Below are 23,806 nucleotides of genomic sequence, written 5' to 3'. Positions count from 1 at the left end.
AAAGGCAAAAATACAAATACAAATAAAGATATTTCAATTTAGATGGGATGGTGATAATATTTATCATCATATTGGCAAAGTAGAGACTTTATAAAATAAAAAGATGTAATAATCCTTTCTCCACTGCTTTAGCTGAGAATTAGTTTCCTTGGGCAGGCTTTGCCAATGTCCTTTGACCTTGAGACCTCACCCAATTAAAAACCCTGTTGAAGAGTTTTGATGTAATATCCATAACAAAAAGAGAACCAACCTCAGTGGAATGTATAACAGATGATAAAAGAGCCACAGGGCGTGACCTACTGTTAAAAGAGATAGAGGGAACTATTGTGTCTTTCTAGAGAAAAGAAATAGAGACTATTATTTGAGAAACCCAAAATAAACATTGACTTTGGAAAATAGTAGACCTGAATTCTGGGTCTTATCACTGTCCTGGTCCTTACCTGCCTTTGAACCTCCTGGCACTGGAGTAGGACTTTGTAGAAGAACTTATAAAGTATGAAGATAAATAGCAACTGAAATGGTTGTCGTTTTTCTTCAAACTAGTTCAAAAGAACCATTTAAGATTTTCTCAGTTACTTTCTGCAGAAGACTCTGAACAAGGAAATAATTTTAGCTTGATCAGTTCCTCCTATCTGGATTTCTGTGGCATTCCTTCGTTGCCCATTAGTATGTGCCTCACCACTGTGATGTTAATCATTAACTTTGCCTGGTAGTAGTTTTACCACACCAAAGCAGAGAAAGGGGGTTGCAGGTTCTGGGACTGACAGATTCCTGGTGGGTGATTCAGTTCAGTTAGGAGCATATTCTAGGAGTGTTACTAGAGTAATAAGGACTACCTTTTATTGGAATCAAGCATTGCAGCTTTCAATTTACTTGTACATTAGTGAGCTCACTTGGCCATGGTGACAGGGTTACTGTATGAGGAGTTTGAAAATTTGTGGTCTCAGCACTCTCAGGCAAGTCACTCTGTGCCTGTCTTCCCCAGCTGTAAGATGGAGATAACACTATTTTCTCTACCACACAGAGTTGTCCTGTGGTTCAAATGAAAACATATATATGCAAGGGAATGCTTCGCAAACTGTAAAGCTCTGTGTGAATAGAAATCAACATTTAAAATAACATTAAAATGAGGAAACAGAGGCTGTGAGATGTTCGTGGACTTGTTAGAGGTAAGAATGGGCAGCAAATGGCAGAGCTGGGCTCCAGCATTCTCCTAGAAAGAAGGCTGTAGGGAGTGGAGGTCTGTCATTTTCTTTAGTATATATATATATATATATTTTTTTTTTTTTTTAAGCTGGAGACAGAGGTGAAGGGCGGGGAGGGATGCAGGTTTGCTGAGTGCCTGCTCTGTGTCAGCACCCCTGTCTCAGAGGAGCTCAGCCAACGGGGGAGAATGATCAAGCAGATCGGCCATGGCAATGTGGGGAGTGCCCACCCAAGTGGTGCAGCAGGCTCCAGGCAGTCCTGGTGAGAGAACAACCAATTTGGAATGGGGGTGCAGTAAGGAAATCTGCAGAGAGGAGGGGAAGAAAGAGGTGGGAGAGGTCCGTCATTCTCTTTGACCACCCACAGCTGAGCCCCGCCCTCACCTGTTTTCAATGCTCCCCCTTTCTCCTTCCCCATTTGGAGGCACATCTCTTCTCTCATTGCTTAAACCCAATACTTAAACTGGAAATGCTACTCCCTTTCCTGGCTTCTCCTAAACTGGGGGGGATGGGCTGTGACCTGAGCCCCAGAAACCTCCTGCATCTACCTCTTGCCTTGGATTGGAAGCAAGAAAAATGGAGGGTCTGACCCCTCCCCTGCACCCCCCCACCCGTGAGTGGCTAAGTGCACTGCGCGGTGTTGTTGGCCTGTTGTCCCGCACACTGACGTCCCAAATCTGGCTTTCTGGCCCTCCTGGAGAGTCTGTGAACCACCAGTTATCTTTTGAACCAGTGCCTCTCAAAGCATAAGGTACAGACAAATGACCAGGAGGTTGTGTTACAATGTAGATTGGGGCCAAGTAGGTCTAGGTGGGCCTTTGAGTCTGCATTTCTAACAGGCTCCCAGGCGATCCTAACGCTGTCGATCCAGGATTACAATGGAGGTGTAAGGGGTGTAGGAGACAGGGATGATAACTTTCCGGAATCCCTTCCTCATTACACGCCGTCGCTTGAAGTAAACGAAGAGATAAAAGTCAAGCTAGGTAAAGACAGAAGCAGAGCAGTCCTCCAAAGACAGAGTAACATTGGTCACCAATAAAAGCCCAAAGACTAGCATCTAAGTCATCGCAGGCTGCCATACCAAAATACAATAGCCTGGGTGGTTTTGAGGCAGGAGATAGAAGGGAAGGAGGAAACTCCAGAGGGGCCCCAGGGCTAAGAGAAAGAACAATGGTACAGAACAGAGACCCTGTTCTAAGACCGGTTGTTCCGGATTTCTGGGAAAGCACTGAATCATGGTGACTCATGAATGGGCCTGTGCAGAAGATGCTACGCGACCCCTGCTTCATTATAATAGCATTATAATAAATTAACATTGTGCGACACCCTTCTCCAGTGGCCAATCAAGAAAAATCATGGGAGACCACATGCTCAGTAGCTTTAAAGTAATACAAATACTTGTACTGTGCAATAAAAGCCCACCAAAACTAGCCAGGAAAGACCCGCCCTATAAGAATGGAATCCCTCCAGCCCGAGGTCAATCTCTCTGCTGGAGATGGCCTGCTTCCATGTTCTGTGGAGTGTACTATTGCTTAATAAATCTGCTCTTTCTCCTTCTGCTATAAACTCTGTGCGCTCGGTTCAACTCTTTGTCCACGATCACCAAGAACCTGGTTACCTGTGCCCACCTGGGAAAGTTTCATTAACAAGCATTGATTCCTCACAGTTCTGGAGGGTGGGGGATCCAGGTGCTTCTGGCAGAGTCCGCTCTGGGTGAGGGTCCTCCTGGCTAGCAGCAGATGGCCGCCGCCTTCTCATTCTTGTCTCCCGTGATGGGGAGGGAGCTCTGGTGTCTGGTTCTTTTCTTATAAGGACACTAATCACATTTAGGGGGCCCCATCTGACCTCATGGGAAACCTAATCATCTCCCAGACACCCCATCTCCTAATTCCGTCACAGCAGGGGTGAGGGCTTCAACATAAGAATTTTGGAGGGACATAAACATTCAGTCCATCACAACTACATAAAGATTTTTCTAGGTAAGTGGTTTTGCTTCATTGCAGGGAGCCTGTCGGTCATGAGCACAGGTTGCTGTTGTCAGTGGTGGTGTGTTTTGCTGTGATGAATGTAGACCCCAGTGAGCTCTACAGACAGCAGACGGGGGCAACCCTCCCCTTTCTCGGTGGAAGCTGGAGGACCACATGTTGTGTCATTTAGAGAAGCAGATGCATAGCAAGCCCTAGCACGGCTTGAAAAGTACAGAAAACTAAAAACTGAATGCCCTTGTTCTAGAAAAGATGCCAACTGCAGGTCCAAGGTGGCTAAGAGACAGACAGTATATGAAATGGCCTTTAGGAAGGAAACCAAGAGTTGCTTGAGCGCATAATTGAAGATGTCCACTGGCTAATATCAGCATCCAAATAACTGCTTAAGTGTTGGCTTCTTGAAAATTAGTGCATATATCATATAGTTTTTAAAAATCCTCATCCGAGGAGGAAATGTTTATTGATTTGAGAAGGAGAGAGAGAGAGAGAGAAACATCAACATGAGAGAGAGAAACATTGATTGGTAGCCTCCTGCATGTGCCCCCACCAGGAAGTGAACCTGAAACCTAGGTACGTGCCCTGACAGGGGATCGAATATACCACAAGCTTTTTGGTGTTCAGACGATGTTCCAACCACCTGAGCCACCTGACCAGGGCTATATCATACCACTTTTGAGGCAAACACACAGAAACAATGTTTTCTATAATGTATGGAAAAATGCACAGAAAGTGGTCCGGAAGGGACTTGCCCAACTCAGTCCAGTTACCCAGGGAAAGGATTAAACGATCACCATAGCACACAAATCCAAGCATGGGCCCCACCAACAGGTATCCCCAAGAACAAGCCCCATGTGGGCCTCAGAGAGAGAAGACACACCAGCTTCATAGACTGAACCAAATGTGTTGGGAAAAATAGTAAACAAATATATTTAAATAAAAAGAGGTGGAGATGGAAAAACAATTATTTTATTCCAATGCCCTTCTTCCCCATTCAAATGATATCTTGGCCTCCACTCTCTCAGGCAGAGAGGCCAAATCTACAACGGAAAACGAAGTAAAGATAAAGAAGTTAGTTCTTGGCCAGGTCTTCCTGATCATTTGTGGGACCCTGGGCTAGAGTACAAACAGATGTCCATATATATATATGTAGTATGTCTAAATATTTAAAAGCTATACATGAAGCTAACATACTGTTAATTGAGATATATATTGTCCTTCTGCTGTGACAAATATTCCTGTGAAGTGATGGGAAGAGTCAGGTTAAGCTCGAGTTCTGAGAGTCCAACGCCGGTGTGAAGCCGCATCAGGAGAGCTGGCTCTGGGTCTGCAGGGCACCTCCGTGTGTTCTTTAACATAAAGGTATTTATCGCAGCTGGCTGTGTCCGCATGGAAGGGGCTTTGTGCACACGCGTGGACCACTCAGCTCCCATGCACAGGCTCCAGCCACATCCCTTGAAACAGCTGCCCCTTGGTCTCGTCTTGGTCTGGTGTGTATGCTACAGTGGTATGTTCCGACCTTGGAAAGTTGAACCTGGGGAAAGGCCAATGCAGGCCCTGGAAATGGGCTCAGGACCACTCAGACAGAGAATTTGGGGTCTCTTGTTCCTGAGTTTGGTCTAAAAGTGGGGTGCTGGTGGACAGAGGCTCTGGAAGGGCACATGCCTTGGGCTTCACTGACTCCTCACCCTGTGGGAGGTGTGGTTGGTGAAGGGCCATGGTGGAGCTCTCTGAAGCAAGGGGCCCAGAGCTGGGCTGCCTCTCCCACTGGTCTAAGTTATTCTGGGTTTGGGTGAGTCCTGTGCTCAGATCCTGATGAGTTAAGAAATGTCAAGGGTCATTTTGACTACACTATATGTAGCACCCAAGTCAGTGAATTAGCCTCATTCTTCCCACTTTGTATTGGTATTAAATATTAAAAAATATGAGCAGGGCAGCAAGCATCAAGACTTGATGAATTTATATAAGTTAAAAGTATGAATGATGTGATCTACTGCACTAACTATAGGATCTTGTTCCCAGCTTGTATATTTATTTATTGTTGCATAACGAATTACCCTCAAATTTAGCAGCCTAAAACAGCTAACAGTTATTATTTCACAGTTTGTGTGTGCCAGGAATCTGGACGTGGCTTAGCTGGGTGTTTGCTGTTCAGGGTCTTTTATGAGATCGCGGCCAAGCTGTCCACCAAGGCTGAAGTCATCCAGACTCAAGTGGGGCTGAAGGGTCCCATTTCAAGTCCACTTGTATGGTTGTTTTCAGGTTTTAGTTCTTACGGGCTGTGGGATCAATAGCCTCAATTCTTTGTGGGTGGCAGTTGCTTGTCATACCATGCAGGCCTTCTGGAAGCCAACGGAGAATTTCAGGAAGAAGAGAATGGTCAGGTGAGTCAGTGGCATATGGAAAAGGGTACCTCAGTCTAGCAGCTGCAAGCTCACTGGAGAGTGGGGAGTGGGTGGGGAACATGCCACAAAATTGGTTGAGAAGCGAATGGGAGGGAGGGAAACAAGACAGGGCCAGTAGATCCCAAACCAGGGTCTGCAACAGGTGCTGGGTTGGTCCACCTGGGGAGCTTATGAAAAATATACAATTCCTTAGAGTTAATAACACTGTATTGCATATTTGCAAGTTGCTAAGAGAGTAGATCTTAAAAGTTCTCATCACAAGAAAAGAAAAAATTGTAACTGTGTGGTGTTGAATATTAACCAGACTCATTGTGGCGACCATTTCACAATATATAGATATATCGAGTCATTACATTGTCCCCCAGAAACTGTTATATGTCAATTATATCTCAAAATTTAAAATATCAGTTCCTAGGACACCCCACAGTTTTTTTCAAGGAGACTTGAAGTTGAGAAAAGTTAAATTACTTGCTCGAATTCCTAGAGCTAGGAAAGGGCAGAGCTGGGGTCGGAGCTGAGGCTCACCTGGACAGGCAAAGTTCCGCTGAGTAAGGGACATGCTAGCCTGTGTCCCCACAAACCCATGTGGACATGGCTCTCCATTGAGAGCAGGGTGGCCCTCCACAGACAAGTAAACAATCATGCTGAAAAATCAGGTGAAAAACAGTGTACAGTGAGGGTCATCAACAGTCTAAGCAGAGGTTCTGGCACTTTCCTGCACATTGATGTCACCTGTCACCTGGGATTTTTATTTTTTTAGAGAGAGGGGGGAAGGTAGGGAGACAGGGAGAGAAACATCAATATGCGGTTGTCTCTTACACGCCCCCAACTGGGGACCTGGACCGCAGCCCAGGCATGTGCTCTGACTGGGAATCTAACCCGAGACCTTTCGATTTAAAGCCCTACTCTCAATCCACTGAGCCACACCAGCCAGGGCACCTAGGATTTTAAAAAATACCCAGGCCTGCGTCCTACTCTACTGATTACATTGGTCTGGGACAACATTGGTCGGGGTAACATTCCAGGCATCCAATTAAAAACAAACAAACAAACAAACAAAACAACTCCCTGGGTTACTTAATGTGCAGCAAATTTTGGGAACCACTGGTTTAATTCATCCATCTTTACATTTTGGGGAGGGGGTGGAGGATCACACAACTCTTTAATCCAATGAAGGTTGTTGTCCCTCATTCTAGACATTTTGCATTTAGATACAAAATATGGCATAGAATTTCAAGGGGTTTACAGATCCTAAGAAGGGAATCTGGGAACCACTATGGAGCGGGTGTTTGTGGTCCTCAGCAAAAATCCCCAGATACAGGAGTATCCAACTCCAATCAGTGTGACGGGAGCGCCCTGTTCCCTCTAGAATGGCACGGGCCCTTCACAGAAACCTCGATGCGAGTGTCAGCCAGCCGGGTTCCCGCAGGCGACGGTTCCGACCCGCAGCCGCAGCGCGGCGGTAGCGTGTGGCAGTGCACGCGCTGGCCTCCAGCGAGCTCGCGTTTCCGTTACGGGAGCCAGGGCCGCCCCAGGCTGCGGCTGCAGATGCGCGCCCAGCGCCCCACCCGCCCAGTCCCCTCCCCCGGCAGCTCCCGCTTGCCTCTCGCTTGCCGGCCTTCCCCTTTCCCACCCCCGGCAGCGTCCGCCGCCTCCGGGTGCGCAGAGCAGCGCTTCGCACGCGAGCCCCTCCTGCAGCCGAGCCGAGCCGAGCGTGGCGAGCGCGGAGCCCCGCGGGTGCGTGGTGCTCCCTCCCAGCCACCGAGCGACCATGAGCCGCGGCGCGGTGGCCCCGGAGGGCAGGTGAGCGCAGCCACAGGGCTGGGGGGCGCGGGGAGGTGGTCGGAAGGAGAAAGGGCAGAGCGGGGTGAGGGGGTGGGGCGCGGCTGGGCCCTACATCGCCGCTGCGGGAGGAGCCGTGCCTTTCTCGAGCTCCCGGACACCGAGCTCTCCCCCTGCCGTTGACCCTGTGGGGCGAGGGGCGCCACTGCCGCCCTGCATCCCAGCTCCGGGCCCTCAAACAAAGAGCCCTTCGACGGCGGCACCTGCACCGCGTGGGGTGCGGAGCACGGGAAGGCGATGCGCCCCCTGCCCGACTACGACCCCTAACCCGCGGCCCAGGGCTCGGTGCTCGCCTCGGGTTAGGGTAGGCGACTCCGGGGTCGCGCGCAGGTGCCCGCGCGGGAGGCGGCGGCGCGCAGCGCTGGAGGGCCGGCTGTCGGGCCGGAAGGCGGGGCCTGCAGGCGGCGCTGCGCCCCTGCAGCCGCGGCTTTCCTGTTGCCTGCCACCCCGCCGCGCGGCCACCGCCGCAGGTGAGCGCGATTTGTTCGCATCCTGGTGCCGGCGCGGGTGAGGTGGGGTGGGGAGGGCGGAGGGGGGGCGCGCTGCGGTGCCTCCTTCGCCGTCCGTGGTGGAAACGCGCCCTTCCCGCCTTTGTGGGTGACTTCCCTCCCGAGGCCCAGCTTCTGTCGTCCTCATTTGCCCCCAGCGCTTGGGCTTCAGGTCTCGGGAGTCCCTGCGCCCTCTGTACCTGGAGGAGGACTTGGACCTCGGCCAGGTGCTCACCGTTGGCACTTTGGCCTCCGACTTTTACATAGTTTGAGTGGAGGGCAGGATTAGTTTTCTGAACGTCCCCCTTTGCCCATGCGAAGGTCTTCCCCTTTCCCGTCAGCCCCTCACCCCCAAGTGACACTAACACAATGTCTTCCCCACAGAACCTTTTGCTTGAAGGATTTCTGCTATGTAAAAGTGCCTCTGTCATCAGTGTCCCACAGAACTTTAAAAGCCGCTTTTGCATGAGAATGTTTATTAGGAACTATTTTGGGGAAACTCTAACAGTGTTGTGGGCTGTCCTGTCCCCAGAGGTACCCACTGTCCTCTGCAAAAGCAGGCTTTTCCCATTGGAAGTAGTGTTTCAGCAAAAGACACGTGATGGGTGGTTTGTAAAAGATATCCTTTCAGTAATATTATTGCAGTAAGTGCTGGGAGGAAGTGCCCCCAAAGCAGAAACGCTCAGCAAAGATTCAGAATCTTTAGAGAATTTACTTTTGGGACAGTCACAATCTGCCAAAGGTTTCTATAGAAACAACTAAAGGAAGAAGAGAATGCCAAGGTTAACAGTTTCCCACTTCAGTTATTTGTAGATTATTAAACATCTGGCCCAGCTTCTCTCAGGGTGGAGGAAGTGTTTTTTTTTTTTTTTTTTTTTCTTTAAAACACTGTTGCAATCAGGAAGACAGACTATAAATGTCTTTTTTACTTGATGTTAGGAGCACGAATAAAACGACACTGGAACGCAAACTGAGTTTACTTTGAACATCAAACACACTTCTGAGAGGTGTCACTCAACAGCAAAGCTTGTGAATTATTGTTGAAGAGAACTTCTCTGAAGTTTTTCCTTAAAAAATGATAGAGACAGGAACTGTGAATTGAAAGACAGTATATGAAATTAGCACAGCTATTTACACAAACAGAACTAAACCCCCTCAGGCTGCTCGGAATAACCAGCCCTTCTAGTATTGCTCTTAGGAGGTGGACCCTCCCCACCACTTCCCATCAAAGCTTGTCAGTTCGCCACGTCACCTTCTGGCCTCTGCAGGGAGAACGTTGCCAGTGTGCCGTAATTGTAAAGTGCCCTCCAGATGTTTGCTACTGTCACTTATAATTTTTGGTAGCTGTGCAATATACCACTCTGATTAGCCATTCCCACGTTTTATGGCCAGTTAAGCTGTTATTACAGATTTCTTAAGTATTGAGGACTAGAGACTCTACATTATATCTAACTCCCTACCATATCTGGTCATTTATTTGCCCAATGAACTTTTTTTTTTTTCAGTGCAAACTATATGTCAGACAATGTGTTGGGTGCTGGGGATGTGGGATCTTTGGCTGCACGCATACACTCACACTCACACTCATAGGAAGCAGAGCAGTGCAATAACACTTTTAATTCAGTTGTATATCAAACGTTGGCTCAGGGAGGAGAGTAGGGAAGGTATCCCTTCTACTGCGGTGAGTAGAAATTCCCCCGCCCACGCAGCCCCAGCCCATTCAGTCCCAGCCCAGGTGAGCTCTCCTTGCCATCCCTGGGCACTTAGGGTTTCTTTCTCTTCCCATGTCATTGTCCTCCTCTTCCTCTCCTTGTCCTCACTGGTGGGAATGTTCCTGCTGCCTCCCTCTTCCCTGGCAGCCTAGTTCCAGCCCTTTTCCTTCCTGGCCCCACTTCCCTTTGGAGTGCATTATGCAGAGATCTCGTGGACAGTTACAGGAAGGAAGAAGGGAGGAAACCTAAAACTGCCCCTCCTAATTCCTGCCGACCCACCGCCTCCCTTTGGGCCATTTCCCCAATGCAGTCAGCTTTCACCTTGCCCACTACCACCAGGGGCGCTCTCCATGCAGAACCATGGCCCACAGAGCTAAAGCCCTAATATTTTTCCCCTCCCAAGATGCTGAAAGCCCTTCCTCTGTGTGTGTGTGTGTGTATGTGTGTACAAATCATACACAAAACACAAATGTCTTAAGTTTACACCCTAATGAATTGTCACAAAGTGAACACGTCTACGTAACCACCACCCAGGTTGAGAAATAGAACATGGCACCCTGGAAGCGCCCCTCCTGTTCCTTTTACTGTCATATCCCTCCTCCTCAAAGGAACCAGATGTTAGTTTTGCTTGCTTGCTTGTAAACTTTATCCAAGTAGAGCCACACAGTACATATCCCTTTGTGTTTGGCTTCTTTTGTGCAACATTCTGTGTGTGGGAGCGACATGCGTGGGTGTGTGCAGCAGTCCTTCTGTTTTCATGGCCTACAGTATGCTATTATGTGACTATTTTATTCACCGATTCTGTTATTGATGAGCATGGTAGCTTTTTCCAGCTTTTGCCTTTTACAGATAATGATGCAATGAATCCCTTAGCCTTTTCAAACCCAAAGAGCTACCAGTTTCACCTGGTGCGACTGAAAAAAAGGAGAAAGAGGAGCAGGTGGAGGAGCCAGCCTGGAGAGCCAGCCCTGTGGATTTCCCATCTTGGCCAGGCCTATACCTTCAGAAGCATCAAAAGCTGTGCTCTCCTTCAGGGAACTGGACGTAGAAGAAAAAAGCCATAGGACGGCATCTGTCGCGGGCGAATTGGTTGGAGGTGGTGATCTTTGTGGTGTTTAGAAAAGAAACTGGCTGATGATGGGAAACTGGCCTGGCTCGGGAAGTGTCCCCTAAGGGGACCGATGGCTGGCAGCTCAGGGTTCCTACCTCCCTCCAACCTGCCCCTCCTGCCGTCTACCCTCCCTTTGTGAGTCCCCGATCCACCCCAGGACCTGGTCCCAGAGGTTCGGCCATGAGGAAGTCCTTCCATCTTGGCCAGTATGGAGGTGGCTCTGTTGTTGGCTTCCGGAGCTTGATTCTGAATGAAGGCTGTTTCCCTGAAGTGTGCTTTAAAGTTACCTCGCCTCCTGAGAGGGATTTCTCGTCTAGTCTACCTCTTGAGCAGAGTAGACTGGTGTGTGGGGCCTGGGAGAGAGGTTTTCTTTAGGAAAATGCTTGGGCCTTTCGGGCTCACAGAGGCACTGTCTGAACCTGCAGATTGCCAGGGGGTCACACAGGGTCAGGCAGTCCCCGTATGTCTCCATGCATGGTGTTGAAGACAGCAGATTCTGGGTCCTGGGACCCTGCACTATTAACTTCCTCCCCTGCTTTCAAGTTCCAGTTATTCCTGGAGACTGCCCAGCAGACTGAGGGGTTGCCATCTTTGTGGTCACACAGTCAGGGTTTCTCCACTTTCTCTCCCTCCTCATTTCCTGCCTCTCTCCCCCTGACCACTCCTGCTTTCCTCCTGTCCCTGGATCTTGAGTAGGTCTTCCTGCCTCAGACAGGATCCCACTCCTGTCCCCCTGCCCCCAGTACCAGCAATTCTTCCTGCTTGTCCTCTGTGGCTCAGCTTAAATGTCCCGTCCCCTCCCCAATTCCTCAGTCTTAACTGAGTTCTCTTGTCCTCTCTCAAAGCACCTTCTGTTTCAGATTTAGGAAGAGTCTTCCCCATCAGGCTGACGGTGTCTCTGGCGGCTTCTCGAAGGCACAGACCCAGTTGCTTTGTTCACTGGTGCCTGGCACACAATCCATGCGTGTTTGTTAAATAAATGATAGCGCGAAGCAAGAGATTGAGACACGTTGTGAGATTGCCTCTGCTTATAACTTGCTGTGTGACCTTGGGTATTTGTTCAGTTGACCTCTCCTAGAGTCCCATCACCCCTCTGTAAAATAATTAACTAGACTTGGAAGATCTTGTAGGTCCCTTGTAGGTTTCAAATTTTTCTGAAACAGTCCTGTTTGGGGTATGGAGGCACTCTGAAAATGCAAGACAGCCTTAGCATCGTAGTTTAACTGGCCACTGGCCTCGTGGCTAGTTACGTGCCTGTGTTCTCAGCATAAGAGCTCAGTGCTTCCCAGTTCGGCGTAGCCTCTTCTGAGCTGATACTGTAGCTTGCTTTTGTTTTTATTTTGCTTTTCCTGCATCATATACATTTATTTTCTGATGTGTCTTCCATTAGTGCGCCTCTTGGGGACAAGGTTCATGTGTCATATCCCCCTCCACTTAGAATATCCCCCTCCACTTAGAATAGCACCTGTTATGTGGTAAATAGTTAGGTGTTTGTTAATTGGAGCTTATGAAAGAGATCTGCACCATAGAGAGTGTTACTTTCATTGACATTGTGCTCCAGGAAGTGTAGCTACTGGGTGATTATACGGATTAACTCTAGTTTGTGACTAATATAAATAGACTCTTTTTCACTTTCTTTAACTCATTTATGGCTTATTCCCTAGAGGATGTATAGAGACTAAAAGAAATAAAATACTACTTGGTTTATTTCTGGTGAAAAGTTAGGTAAAGGAGGATTTGGGGCTTATTACAATTTAATTATGCTTGATAACTTTCTATTAGTCACTGTAATGTAACTGTAGCTGAGAATTACCTTCATAGGCAGTAGGAGCCTTAGGACGAGAGCCTGGTAAGTGTTTTGCTCTTATAAAATGTACTGGCAAAAGCTTGGGCATTGCAGTCAGGTGGGCCGGCATTTTTGGATACGTTCCCCACGATTTTGGGGCCTCATTTCCTCATCTGTAAAGCGGGGATAACATTGGTTCACCCGAAAGGCTGTTGTGATGAGCTAATTAGTAGAAGCCAAGTCCTTGGCTTAGTTTCAGGCACACAGGAAGCATTAATAAGTGAATACTGGCTACGATCACATTACGATTTTGTTTTTACTTCGGGCATTGTTAAAAATCTTCACCTGGAGAATTATTACTTACTGAGCCAGATTTGAGTGAACTCATTCTGCCACCTACTCCCAGCCTGGCCAGGCCGCATGAAGAAGTTAAGCCGTGGTGCCGAGACGGGAGAAAAGGCTCCCTCAGAGAGCAGGATCTCTGAGTTCTAGTTCGAGCTCCCTGCTTCTCCAGCCTGTGTGGGCTTGGCCCGCTGATGAACAGCTCTGAGGTTGGGTGTCCACGTCTGCACCTGGGGGTGGCAGTGCTTGCCCTGCATTCCTGGCAGGTGCTGGGAGGAGCTGGCGCTCCCAGTGGGTTTGAAAGTGCTTTGGAAGCGCTAACACGCTGTGTCTACGCGAGGTTTTGGTTTTGCTCTAGGTTTCATTTAGCTGCAGCCATGACTTAATTCCAGCCAAGATTTTTTTGTTTTACTCATTTGCACCTATTTTAATATAATCCACATTTTTTCAACAAACATGCAATAAATACCCTCATTTAATATCACCCCCTTGTGGTCTTAAGAAGCTTGTTCTTTAAATCCTGTTGTAGCTCAGAGGTTTTACTACGCCCGGGTGCAGGGTGCCCTCCTCCCCCATCTCCTACTGAGGGGAAGGTATGATGAGGTCTGGAAGCTGATAGGTGTGAAGTTGCCCTTAGTAATAATGATTGATCCTGGTCAAAATGAAGGAGTTTTAAGGGTTATTAAGTAAATGTCCACACCCCTTCCCTACTGACCTCTAGTCCCTAAATTACACTGTGAGCATTTGAACAGGCGTTCTCTCTCCAGGGTCGCTGTGGCTTCCCTTGTAACAATCCACGTGGAAAAAGCAGAAAGGCAGAGAACGTGGGGAGCTAGCATCCGTGGCATGGCAAGGGCCCTGTGGGTCCTGCGGGATCTGCTTCCTCCACCTGCCTGTACAAGGGGGCAGGGAGGCCGCCTTGTGGGTGGGCTTCTCCTCAGCAGGTCCGAGCCCATCTCCCTAAACTGCCAGGTGTTTTTTGCGGAGAGCTGGCCATCTGCCTCGCGGCCTCACTAATCTTGTTTTGTACACCACTTACTGTCACCTACTTCATGGAGAAAATAAACGTTTTGTACAGAGGTTTCTGGGTTTTAGCAGAAGGTCTAGTATCTAAGCAGGTGTATACATGGCTGGAAATAGAGATAAGCAGCTGCAGAAAGGGGATTATGAAAGTGCCAATTCAGAGAAAAATGCTCTTTTGTCACTGGGGATACAGCAGTGGGTTTTAACCAGACATATTCTGTAAAGTAAGAGTGGCCAACTCAATCCACGTTCTCGCAATTATTGTACAGTCGAAAGGCATGGTAACTGCATTATAAAAGGTATGAGTCCAGGGAAAAAACATGTGATGGTTGGTTGGTTCTTTTATGCATTTCATCGGGAACCATATTTTTCCCTTTTTTAGTTTCTTGAAGCATTTCCCAATTTCAGGTTCACTGACACTCTCTGACCTTTTGAATAGGAGCTCAGGATTAAAAAACAAGGATTTAGTCTGAAAATGAGAATGCATATATTTCCTAAGATCATGAAACTTGGGAAATACCGTCCACTGGGGAAGTTGACCAGTATAGTGTCTTGAGTCAAGGAGGCTTACAAAATCTGGGGGTTCCCTACTAACGTAGGCGAAGAATGGAAAGAGCAACCAAGCACTTTTCAACTTTTGCTGTTTACTTCCTCAGTTTATTTTTTACTAAACTGAGGAAGAAATTGGGATTTGGGGCTAAAGTGGTGGGGAGTGAGGGAAGACATGGTACCAGGCAAGTATGTGGACTTTGAAGTCATAGTGGCTTAGGGTCAAGTGCATCCTTTTTTAATTTATTAGCTGTGTGACCTTGAGGAACTTAGCTAACCTCTCTGAGCCTCAGCCTCTGCATTTGCAATAGCCTTCATAGGGCTAGTGAGATGATTAAAATGCCAAAATAAAGCTTTTCAACCGCTGTAAATGCAGGTAACACCATTGTTGTTTTCTTCCTGCCTTTTCATTTACCCATCAAAGACTGTGCTTCAGTGGGCCCAGAAAGTTATTTTTAGTGGGCATCTGGTAATACGAGTTCTAATAGTCCTCAGACCACATCTTGACAAGTGCTGTTCTTAAGGGTGAGTAGGAGTTTGGGCCTCAAGGGGGAGGGCAGGGCTGTAACTTAGGTGCACACACAACCCCAGGGGTACCGCAGCATCATAGTGCATGTCCACGGAGCACCCGATGTTGGGATGCTGACCTGCAAGGCGACAGGCAGTGACCCTGGGGGGCTTTGCAGAGAGGGGTGTGTGTGTGTGTGTGTGTGTGTGTGTATGTATATGTATGTGTGTGATATGCAGGGTGTGCTTGGGACACGGAAGATCTTCCCCTCTGAGGGAGCAGGCAGGGTGGGAGACAAGGGAACAGGGGGAGGTCCTTGAATGCAGTGCCAAGGCACTTAGGCTTTAGCCAGGAAGCAGTGAGAAGCCACTGAAGGGTAAGCAAAGCCATGATTAAATGCTGCCGTTGGTCACATGAGGGATGTGCTGAGAGACTGCAGGCAGGTACAATAATTAGGAGGAAGTTATACTCAACAAACCAGGCGAGAGCCAACAGGAGAGGGAAAGAGAAGAGAGAGCGCTTGAATTGAGAGGAGAACAGTGCATGTTGAGGAGGGGACAGATATGAGAGGTGTGCGGGACGAGGTTCTGTGACCCCCAGTCCCAGGCCCCTGGAACTCAGAGAACAGACCTGAGCAGGAGGTAAAGTTCTGGGATCAGCCTTGGCATGAAGGCGAGCACCAAGGCAGTGAGGAGCAGGAAGAGGAGGATGCATAATGTGATTTTGGGTCACGTCAGTCCCCAGGACGGAGATGGAGCACAGGGAGAAAGGAGAGGCCCTTGAGACAGGAGCAGTGGGAGCAGACAGGGTGAGAGGGTCCTGGAAGCCACGGAGGAGCCTGGAGGACAGGTAGAGGTCACAAATGCATTGGGTCTGCCTGGCAGGAGTCACTGGCGGCTCTAGCTGAGTGGTTTCAGTCACATGGGAGAGCAGAAGGCTGACGGCTTTGAGTCTAGGCGAGAATGGAGAGGGGGAACGTGGGACGGAATTCTGGGAGACTGGGTGGAGAGGATTCAGTCAGTGGTGAGGATGGCACACAGGCCTGGGGAGGGACCTCTTGGTTAAACGGGAGCTCTCTGAGCCCTTCCTTTCTCAGCTGTGTTGGTGCTGAGGGGAGAGGCAGGAGAAGCAGAGTGAGTAGGCCTGGGAGAGGAGGGGGACCCGGGAGAGGCTCTCAGAGGGAGCCAGGTGGAGGGGCTGGAGGCTGCGGCAGGATGGGCGGTTAGGACTGTGTTCCGGGAGACGTGACCTGGGAAGGCCGATGGCTGGGCAGGGACATGCAGCTCTGTGAACCTGGGATCCTGTGCTGGCAGCTCTGGGGGTGTACCAGGACTAGGGGTCCAAGGGCACACTCGATAAGCTCCCTGTATCTGTGCGGTCTGCAGTCAGGCCCTGGAGACTGAGGGGGGCAGGAAGAGCATTGAGGGGTGGGGGGAGTGCTTTGGTCTGCAGCATTTCTGGAGAAACAGAATGCAATGATTATTTTGAAGGTTTTCATAATTATCATGTATAAAATTAGTGTCAGTTTCTAAAACTGATTTTCTTTTCTTGTCTAGTGATGATCACGTTGCCTCTTCAGGAGAAAAAGGTATGGTACTCTAAGTCAATGTTATCAAAAAATTCTGTGAAACATTTGCAGTTGAGAAAATGATTTCTTCATTAATTTAACGTACTGGTTGCAGTTGCTTTGTTAAATTCATGCATTCACTGACTTGTGAAATGTATTAAAATAATCATTAAGTTCGGGTGATGGGATATGATACTTTTTTAGACTTTTAAGGTTATTTTTCAACAGATATTTTAAAAGATGATGTGTAAAGAATTTGGGCCTTTGTAACTTTTCACAACTTGTTAATAGAATGCAAATGCTCTTATATCTCATTCCTTTTAAACTCTGCGTTTAATGTTTTCAACTTTATTTCAAATTAATAATGTAAGTTTAGTGAAATGCTATTATCAACTGAATTCTATAAATTTTCCATGTATAAAAACTAGGTGTTATCTTTAATACCTGAGTGTGATCATCAGTTGTATACACTTCATGAAGATAGCAACACACTTCTCTCCCTGAGTCCGGGCCAAATAAAACTCGCTTGTGAAAGGAATAAACTGGGTCTGCACCGGGGCTTGGAGCCGGGCTGCTGAGGGTCGCGTCCTCTGTTTGACTGCAGCTGCTTTGTTTGGAAAGTCTGTAAACCGTGGGTGGGGCCGTATTTCTTGCTCTGGCCGGTCCTCTCTGTCCCAGGCCGTGTGGCTGAGAGCCATTCTGGAGGGCGGCTCCGACGCACTCTGTCACTGACAGCGGACTGACACAGAAGCCTTCTTAGCCCATCGTTGGGCCGTCTTTTGCAAGTTCTCTTTCCCTCTTGTGGTTCCTCTGTTCAGTGTGGACTAATAACCTGCCTAAGAAAAGTGTCCTGATTGAAATCCAATAAAGGATTCTGTAAGGTTGGGCTGGCGCGTGCAGGGCATGGGGATGCCGTGCGTGTGTCACAGCCGTGGTCGGACCTGGTGGGCTTTTCTGCTGCACGGTGCTGACCTGAACTTCCCACCGCAGTACACGCATCCCTCGCTTCGCTTTCGCCCCTGTTTCTGTCTGCCTGAGCTGCCTCTCCCTTCCCTCATTTCACCTCCAAGACTTGTTTCAGCTCAGCCAGATTCCTGAGCTTGTGCTGAGCCCTCGTCATCAGTGACTGGTCTCGGTTTCTCTCTTGTACCAGGAAAATATTGGCCTAATTTCATCTTGTATTGTTGTGATTTCTTGTAGTGATTTGTCTAATGCACAGCTACTCCTTGCCCTCACGACTGCAGTAACCCGAAAGCTGTTTTCTGGGGCATGGATTTCCTCCTAATTTCTGCGGAGTGCCCATCACACAGTAATAGACACTAAGTCACTGTTCATAAAATTGAGGGGACAGTAGCCTCTGCCCAAGCCCAGAGCAATGAGTCAACCAGTAACGAAGCCCCCGTCGTTCACCAGCCCAGTGTGGATGGATGTTCCAGGGACAAGGGAAATGGAAGGCTGCTAGGTTCTGTTCTTTGGGGCAGCCTCGTTGAGTGGAGCATAAATAGAGGCACAGGGCATGGTAACTAAGGAGCAGTCCCTTCCCTGCACAGAAACATTCTCGCTTCAGTTAATGCTGGAGGTAACTTCTGCAACCCCCTTCTTCTCCTTCATCTGTACTAGCTTCCTTCCCGTGCCCGCTGACCCTGGCCTAGACTCTCTCCACTTCATACCTGGGTCTCTGCAGTGGCAGCTCAGTGTGAGGTGCTCTGGAATCTAATCCACCCTGAACACAGAGCCTGCCAGTAGCCACCGACATTGAGGACCACCGAGGCCCACTCCAGTTGAAGCTCTTACGACATCTGCGTCTTCATGTCTTTCCCTGTCGGAGAACCATCAGGCTGCCAGTTCTTCCTGATTGCGTTCAAGGCCTTCCCTGGTCTAGTCTCAACGAATCCTGCCAGCTTCAGTCTTACCTGAAACCTGTTTGTGTTTGCCTGGTATTGGAAGTACCATTGTCTGCCCTTCAGTTACCAAATCTTGAAACCAGGTGCTTTTTATCTTTCTGGTGTCAAGTTACTTAATTGCCAGGGATGTTTTTAGGGTGCTGCTGAGCTGATCAAAGAAACAATACAGCTAATTTGGCACAAAATTCAGACTTTACCAAGGAACCATCCAAATGTAAATCTAAATCTCAAGCTTGTTGGCTTTCTGTTCTCCCTTTACTGGAAAAGGCTTAAGATTTCTTGGTCTAAATCAGTCTTTCCCCTGAGAATGGGGCATCCTTTGCATCAGTTCGATATGCAAGGCTGCCATGGGTGTAAAGAGGTGATTTGATTTATAGGAGAGGCTGCTTCTATTATTGTTGGTTTAGTGGCTTTTACTGAAAAGCAACATAATGTTTTATTTTATACTTGTTTTTACACTCTTAAACATTTATTTCTTTCTCAACATTTAGATTTCCCTAGCTCCAACCTAGATACTTCAAAGGACTCTAAATCAGGTAAGGGACATGAGTAATATTGGTAAATGCCCCAGTGAAATTTTTATAAAACAACCAATCCATAGCATGGTAAGTTAGGGTTTGTTTTTCTGATTCACTGCAAAGAGTGAGTGAAAGGTATGGACTTCTGTCTTTCTGTTTGAAAGAGTTGACTAAATTTTAAAGTTTTCTGATTACCTATTCTCATGAAGTTAATCACTTTAAAGTTTGGTGATAAAGCTGTACTTAGTGAAACTGAGCATTTATCTGATGAGGCAATTAGGTCATTTTTAGACTGGCCGCTCTAACCTAGTACAGTGTCCTCTGTGAGCCCAGCTGAGTGGTGGACACTTGGCTGAGGTTTCCTGGGAGGCTTCCCAGAGGAGGTGATAAGTTGGGGTCACAGGGCAGAAATGTGGAGAAGTTCCCTTAATTCAGGAGACTTGCAGGTAGGAGACTTGCAGGTGCAAAGGCCCTGAAGTGGGGAGGTGTACAGCACTGCTTTCAGAGTCTGAAGCCGGTGAGATGCCTGGAACCAGAGAACAGAGGCTCTGCCTCCAGAGCTTTCCCTTGCACAAATGTGGGAAGGGTTTAGTGCTTTGGGGTAACAGGGTTGGCCAGTGCTGGTCACAAAAGTTTAGGAATGAGTGTGACCTATTAGTGAAAATAGCTAAAGAAGCACCTGTTGTGTGCCAGGCCCTAGGCTGGTCGCTCTTCACAGATGGGTCTCTGTGGGTACCTAGGAGCCCTGCAGGTGGGTGCTGGGGGAAAGGTTTCCAGGCAGTGGGAAGGCATCTCTGAAGGTGTGGAGGAAGGAGTGGCAATCATCCAGGGTATGAGTTTGGGAAAAGGGGCGTGACTAAGATGGGTTGATTCTAGGCCAGCGGTTCTCAACCCTGCTACATTGGAATCATTAGGGGGCCTTAAAAAACACTGCTGTGTAGGCCTCATCCTAGACTAGCTAAATCAGAACCTCTGAGGAAGGACAGAGTCCAGGCATGGGTGCTCATGTGGTGAGCTCCCCGGGTGATTCCAATGTGCAGCCAAGGCTGAGCCCACCGCCCTGTGCTGCCAGCCCCGGAGCACAGGGCCAAGGCTCATCACCTTGCTTTCCCTGCCAGGTCCCCGCACAGTGACTGCCTCCTGCCCTCTCAGGCCTCCGCTCCAACACAAACCTCCTCCTGCTCCCCATCCCCCCGCCCCCACATCCCACCAGTCTGCCCTTCCTGGGGGTGGAACTGCCTAAGTAATGATAAGCATGCTTGTAAGTGTAACCACATGGTTAAGAATCGGAAGCTTGGGTCAGACTGCCTGAGTGGAAATCCTTGCTCCGGACTTCCCGGGGCAGGAGGTGACTGTCCTGGTCTTGCATTAACTGGCTTCAGCTTACCTCTTTGGGCAGGTCTGAGCACTGCCACACATCTATGTAGAACATATAGATACATATGTAAAATGAGTAAATAAAGCTAAATGATTAAATGTATGTACAGTGCCTACCTAGCACATAGTGAACACTCTAAAAAAGCTTCAATTAGCTGCTCTTATTATTGTCCTCATGATTCTCAAATCTTTTCCTTCCTCCACGTACCTATTGCCAGGCCTTGGTCTGCTTGTGCGTAGTGCTGTGTAGCGAGGGAAGAAGATTGGAGAATAATGCTGATAGCTTTCCATGTATTCGCTCATTCTCAAGCAGAATGACTCCTCATCCTGAGGAGGGTGAGGCTGCATGGGGAGGACTCATCCACCTGTTCTGGAACGTGACAGTGTGTCCCTCTCCAAGAGATGACACCAGGTGTGGGGGTGAAGGAGACACTACTGCCACCTACCCCCGACAACCTGCAACCCCACCCCATGCCTTCCCTCTTGTGCATCACCCCTTCTGGAGCTCCATTTCCTTGTGAGGTCGGCCAGGAGAGGCCCAGGGTGCCCCCTGGAGCGGGAGGCTGACTCACAGCTGTGGGGGTAGGTGAAATGCCCTCCTCCCAGGGCTCTCAATGGAAAGGAGGCTTGGAGGGGGTGTGGGGCCAGAGGCATTGGTAGGTAGGCGTGGGAGGTGGAGAGGAGCCTGGAGGCAAGTGGAGGGCACTCAGGGAGGTAGGAGGAGAGCCAGGAGGGAGGGCCGTGTGAGCAGGAGGGAGGCCGGGTGAGCAGGCCTTTGGGGACAGCAGGGAAGGTAGCCCGAACTAGTTGTCTGATTGCAGTATGTGGCGGGGCTGCGTTGTGGGTGAGGGAGTGAAGGGAGCATTCTTGGGAACCACCCTTTTTAGTAGTAGTTGAACAGCATGGACTAAGTTTGTCCTGTGCTTTGGTGAAGTGGCATCCATACTCCAGGAGACTGCGCTGTTGTACCATTGAACTTGTGCCTAGGAATCTTGTACAAGTTCAGGGGCAAGATGGGAAGCAGTAGGGGCAGGTAAGGGCTGGGCGCGACTTCGGTGACACCCATATAAACTGACTGCAGGCAGAGTGTGAGCTGAGATCATATTTAAATGTTTCTTTTATCCATTTCCAAAGAAGAATAAGCCCCCTTTTATGTGAACCAGACTAGTTTTGGACTCGAGAGTTGAGTATAAGAAGAAATTGGTTGAGTTTGGATCTTTTTTATATGTCTAATTAAAGTAGCTCCTACTCTTTACTCATTGTGTACTTGACTGGCATGTGTTTTTATTCAGGAGATGACAGCGGTTCTGAGAGCAGTGCTGAAAGTGACTCTGGTGAGTGATACATGCATCTGTGTCTTTAATTCAAGCAAGACATATAAACCTTGATTTTTATTAATGCACACATCACTTATTACTTGAGGACATGTTAATTTCTAGCATGGTTGTGTAAAGTACTGAAAGAGCACTTACGTGGGAATTAATTTGAGTTGGCAAGTGAAGTGGCAAAACAGGATGAGCTCAAGAAGAAAGACAGGAAATGGTTGCCGCTGGTGAAAAGCAAACATTGTACCTGTTCTCCCAGGAGCCTGTGTTTTCTTAGTCGTCCTGAGTCTGACTTAGACCCTTTTTTATTTCCTAGATAATGAGGAGTCAGAAACAGAAAAAACAAGTGAGTACATCCTTCCTCTGAATTTTGTCTTTTGTTGTTGAAAGGAAGAAAGAGAAGGCTAGCCTTTGGGGTTTTTAAGTTGCTTGTTGACGACCTTTTTCTGTGCAGAACCGAGTTAAACAGTAGGCAGCTTCTGAGCATTTTGAAACTTTGAACTCACTGCCCTTGGGATACAGGGGCTGTGTTCTCTGCCCTGATACGGAGTCTCTGCCTGTGAGGTTCTGCTCTTACAGTTTCCCTGAGAGAAAATTGAGAGACCAAATCCGACGTGCAGGGCGGCCGCCAGCAGGCCAGCTTCCTTCTGTGGTCGCTGCGCACGGATTATCGCAGAGTGAACGACTGGCTGCAGGAAGCGTTGTGCCATTGGTGGTTGGAAGTTTCTGGGCTGCTGTTCTGACTATCTGTGCGCAACCTGATTATGAAACCACTTTGTTGAAGGACATAGATCCTAAATAAAAAATATGGTTTGCGTCTAAAGTTTTGTAAGTGACTGAGCTTATATTTTACCTGATTTGATTATAGTATAGGATTTTGTCCCCGTTCTTAGATTGTGAACTGCCCACGAAGGACAGTCGGAAGGCTTCTTTGTAACACTTCAGATAAATGAAGTCTCTTCACTCAGAAGTCTTCCTGTGTTTAATTCGCTCTGCAGTTTCCCAATGGGAATCTCTGAAGGCAGTTGTAAGCTCCTTGCAATCCTGTTATGTATGGATGAGAACCTGTAATTACCGTATTTTGCCGTGTATAACGCACACTTTTTCACCCAAATTTTTGAGGGAGAAATAAGGATGCACATTATACGAGGGCAGTACTAACTAAAATTTCTTGTACCTTGTATCTGTTCTTGTAATTATTTGTTACATAAAATTTCTTGTACTATAATATGTTCAAAAATAAATGCTAAAATTCTAATACAAAAAACAAGTACCGTATTTTTCAGACTATAAGATGTACCAGACCATAAGACATACCTAGGTTTTAGAGGAGGAAAATAGGAAAAAAAACCCACTCCACTGCTGCTCCCCCCACCCCAGCGATCCAGGTAAGCTACATTTGGACTATAAGATGAACCCCCATTTTCCTCCCAAATATGGGGGGTGCGTCTTATAGTCTGAAAAATATGTTATCTAAATATAAATTAAAAAATTGAACTAAAAAATTAAAACTTAAGATTTTTTTCCTGAAAGTTTGGATCAAAAATGTGTGTGCACGTTATACCTGGGAGCACATCATACACAGCAAAATACGGTAACTCTGTATTACCCTCGTGGGGTAGGTGTCAAGTTCTGATTCCCATAAGGAAAACCCCTCCCACTCCCAGTCCTCTGTATACATTAATGGATTGTTTCACCATTCAAAATGTGGTTGAAAGTCCAGCCTCCATAGATTGGATCAGGGTAGAAATTAAAGTAGAAAGTTGTATATTGGGGTAGCGTCTTTGTTGTCTCTGGCTGCTAACTGAGTAAATGGCCCTGGGGACCCAGAGTCCAGAGGCAGGACTTTTACGGTCCGGAAGCCAGGTCTGGGCCATGGCAGGCAACCCTGGTGGAAGGCATTTGGAATCAGCAAAGCTCAAGATAGGTTCAGAATTGGGTGGCAGGCTGGGGCGAGGGCCTGTGTGGGGCACGGGCCAGCTGGCCTTGGCCCTTGGCTGGGTTAGACAGCTCAGTGTCCTTTGGCAGGGAGAGTGCTCTGACTACTGTGGGCAGAGGAAGCTTGTTCTTAGAGCCCCAGGTTTGTGCAAAGGGCCCTGCCTTCCCCCCTCACCCCCCAGGGTTACTGTTTTTATGCAAAGCCCTGTTATTCTCCACACTGG

The 23,806-nt window shown here is 48.2% G+C and overlaps 1 protein-coding gene across 1 annotated transcript in view; it reads left to right on the top strand.

Annotated features, from left to right (window-relative positions):
• The first annotated feature begins 4,001 nt into the window (after positions 1-4,001).
• LOC112307053 (nacht, lrr and pyd domains-containing protein 1b-like) overlaps positions 4,002-23,806 on the top strand; it is a 39,224-nt gene continuing 19,419 nt past the window's right edge. The window contains exons 1-7 of the mRNA XM_071220522.1: positions 4,002-4,018; positions 5,505-5,571; positions 6,962-7,395; positions 16,510-16,541; positions 18,916-18,960; positions 21,612-21,653; positions 21,961-21,990. Coding sequence (XP_071076623.1) covers positions 4,002-4,018; positions 5,505-5,571; positions 6,962-7,395; positions 16,510-16,541; positions 18,916-18,960; positions 21,612-21,653; positions 21,961-21,990 — 667 coding nt within the window. The remainder of the gene's footprint in view (positions 4,019-5,504; positions 5,572-6,961; positions 7,396-16,509; positions 16,542-18,915; positions 18,961-21,611; positions 21,654-21,960; positions 21,991-23,806) is intronic.

The sequence above is a fragment of the Desmodus rotundus genome, chromosome 2, assembly GCF_022682495.2.
Source record: "Desmodus rotundus isolate HL8 chromosome 2, HLdesRot8A.1, whole genome shotgun sequence".
Lineage (NCBI taxonomy): Eukaryota > Metazoa > Chordata > Mammalia > Chiroptera > Phyllostomidae > Desmodus > Desmodus rotundus.
The sequence above is the reverse complement of the archived record's forward strand: the minus strand, read 5'-3'. Positions and strand labels throughout refer to the sequence as shown.